Genomic DNA, 2315 nt, shown 5'->3' with positions numbered 1-2315 from the left:
CGTACCTTATTCTGGGCAATACTGATTATATTTTGTTTGGTTGGTTTAGAGTTGAGATCTAATGCGGAAAAGCAAATACTGACGAAGAAAGTGTGGCACAGAGATCCGTGGTGATGAATTTAAGCAAAGTACTGCGTGGACAGCCTGCCCAACGACTTGTCTGTACAGACAACTTCTATACTTCAGTACCTCTGTCGCACAAGCTGTTGAGTATGGGGCACTCGCATGTTGGGACTATCAGGAAGGTCCGTACGGGGTGTACAGCATCAAGTTCAACCAGAAGCGGCGGCCGAAGCGTATGCGTCGAGGTATATATCGTTTGGCAGTGTGGAAAAAACACCCAGAGATAGTTGCGCTCACGTGGATGGACAACAAGCCCTTGCGTTTCCTCGCCACCGGTTGCTCCTCTCAGCTTGCCCAGGAAGGCAGACGGCTCTGTGATCACGGTACCCTGTCGGTAGCTAGTCCGCGACTACGATGAAGCTATGGGGTGTGTAAACGTACATGATCAGCTGCGGCTGCAGCGTTACTCCATACAGCGGTCGACCAGAATGCGCAAATACTACAAAACAATATTTCTCGGGCTGGTAGACATCGCAATGGTGAATGCGTTTATCGTACATAAGCTGGTAATGAAGCAAAGAAACAAGCCTGTATCAACGCATGCAGCGTTCATGCGGCGCTTCCACGCCGACCTTCGCAGCCAAACAAAGGAGGACTTTACTGATGGCGATGACTTAGAGGACCTGGTCGCAGAGCCACTGCCTCAGCTAGCCCACACACTGGAGAAGACAGAAGAAACGAACGGGGTGAAGCGGAGGCAGTGGCTCTGTAAAGTTTGTTCAGCGCATGCAGGTGCTGGTACTCGTAGCTACAAATCTAGCTTATACTGCGTGGCGTGTTCACGCGACAAGAAGGGGAGAGTGACGCTCTGCTATAGGTTCGTCGTTTGGACCGAGGAAACCAACTCACCTGCAGCCAGATCTGGCACCAGACGTGGAAGAATGGTACGGCGATCCCGGCAGCGCTGCAACACAAGAGTCGCTTTGTGAAAAAGCGCCGGGTAGAGGTTGATAGCGACGCTAGTGAGGAGTAAGCATTGAATGAAAATGTCATTGTGCTGAATGGTTTGCATTCAATGGCTCGTTGCTGTTCAGGGCGAAACGGTTTTGCCGGGTGATCTCAATTGACAGTTATTTTATCCTGATTTTGCACAGCACATCAACATAGATTAATCAATCAGTCACCTACATTGTATCACGTGTCGAGGAAACAGGCTTGCAACAGTGTATATTGTACTGATTTCCAGACATACGTTAATTCATATATTATCTATGCCGGAGAATCCGGGGGTTAATCGAAGTTTTGAGAAAACGGCTAATTTGTGCTTTGAAAACCCAAACAGTCACAAAAGTGAGCTCGTGAGGGCAACGATAAAAGCGCAACTTTCTCTAACGATGCCACTCCGCCAGCTCCCACCTTTACCTTCGCCCTCGCTGTCGATTTCAGCCACGGCGCCCTCATCCAGCGGTGCGCTGCCAACCAGTGCATCTGAATCCAGCAGTGAGTGACCTACGCAGCGGAAGCCCCGATGCCTCACAACAAGGTGATATCTAGCTTGTGCAATACACAGCTGAGTCTGACCAAGAGGCAACCGAAGACGGTTGCTTGAGAGAAAGCGAGGACGAAGCCGACAGCGACGAGTTAGATGATAACACCGACGAAGACTGGAGCGATGAAGATGCGGAGGTTCTGGCTGGAGAGCGGGAACGAAGAAGTGGACATAAGTATCAATTTGTTATCCAGTATGATACTGATGCCCATGACGAAACAGCATTTTACTAATAGCCCAATAGTCACTAATGCGAATTTGACCACAAAAGCCGCTTTATAAAAATGTTCGGCATTCTTTCAGATGAAACGGACAGCACCAATGGCTCCGCCGCCAAAATTTACGTCTAGCAAGCCAGTAAAAAAATCGATTTTGGTCAGGGCAGGAGTTTTTTTTTTTATGAGATTCTGCAACTTGTCAGATTTCGGTTCTAGAAGCTGCCAAGCGGCTCAAAAGAAAGAGTAGACGTTCATCTTTCTAAAGGTGTGCCAAAATCGCGATTCGTGCTTAGTTACGCTAGTATCATTTTGTTTACGGCCGTCTCGTCATCACACGGAATAATCAAAACACAGCAGCTAACCCCTCTTGCACAATCTTGTTTACAATTTGGCGCTATTCGAGGAGATGTCCATTCATAAGCTTTGAATCAAGACTGGCAAAAGCGGACCCCCATTGCCTTTTGCCAGTTCACAAGTTGCCACGG

General features: G+C 48.5%; 1 protein-coding gene across 1 annotated transcript; it reads left to right on the top strand.

Annotated features, from left to right (window-relative positions):
- Nucleotides 1-599: 599 nt before the first annotated feature.
- Nucleotides 600-1096, top strand: PPTG_20052 (hypothetical protein; the record flags this gene model as incomplete). Its single annotated transcript, XM_008918675.1, has 2 exons — nucleotides 600-836; nucleotides 941-1096. 2 exons carry the CDS (start codon nucleotides 600-602, stop codon nucleotides 1094-1096), a joined length of 393 nt encoding a protein of 130 aa, XP_008916923.1.
- Nucleotides 1097-2315: the final 1219 nt, after the last annotated feature.

This window comes from Phytophthora parasitica, assembly GCF_000247585.1.
Source record: "Phytophthora parasitica INRA-310 unplaced genomic scaffold supercont2.261, whole genome shotgun sequence".
NCBI classification, from domain to species: Eukaryota; Oomycota; class Peronosporomycetes; order Peronosporales; family Peronosporaceae; genus Phytophthora; species Phytophthora nicotianae.
Note: the sequence above shows the minus strand (reverse complement) of the source record. Positions and strands in the feature narration are given on the sequence as shown.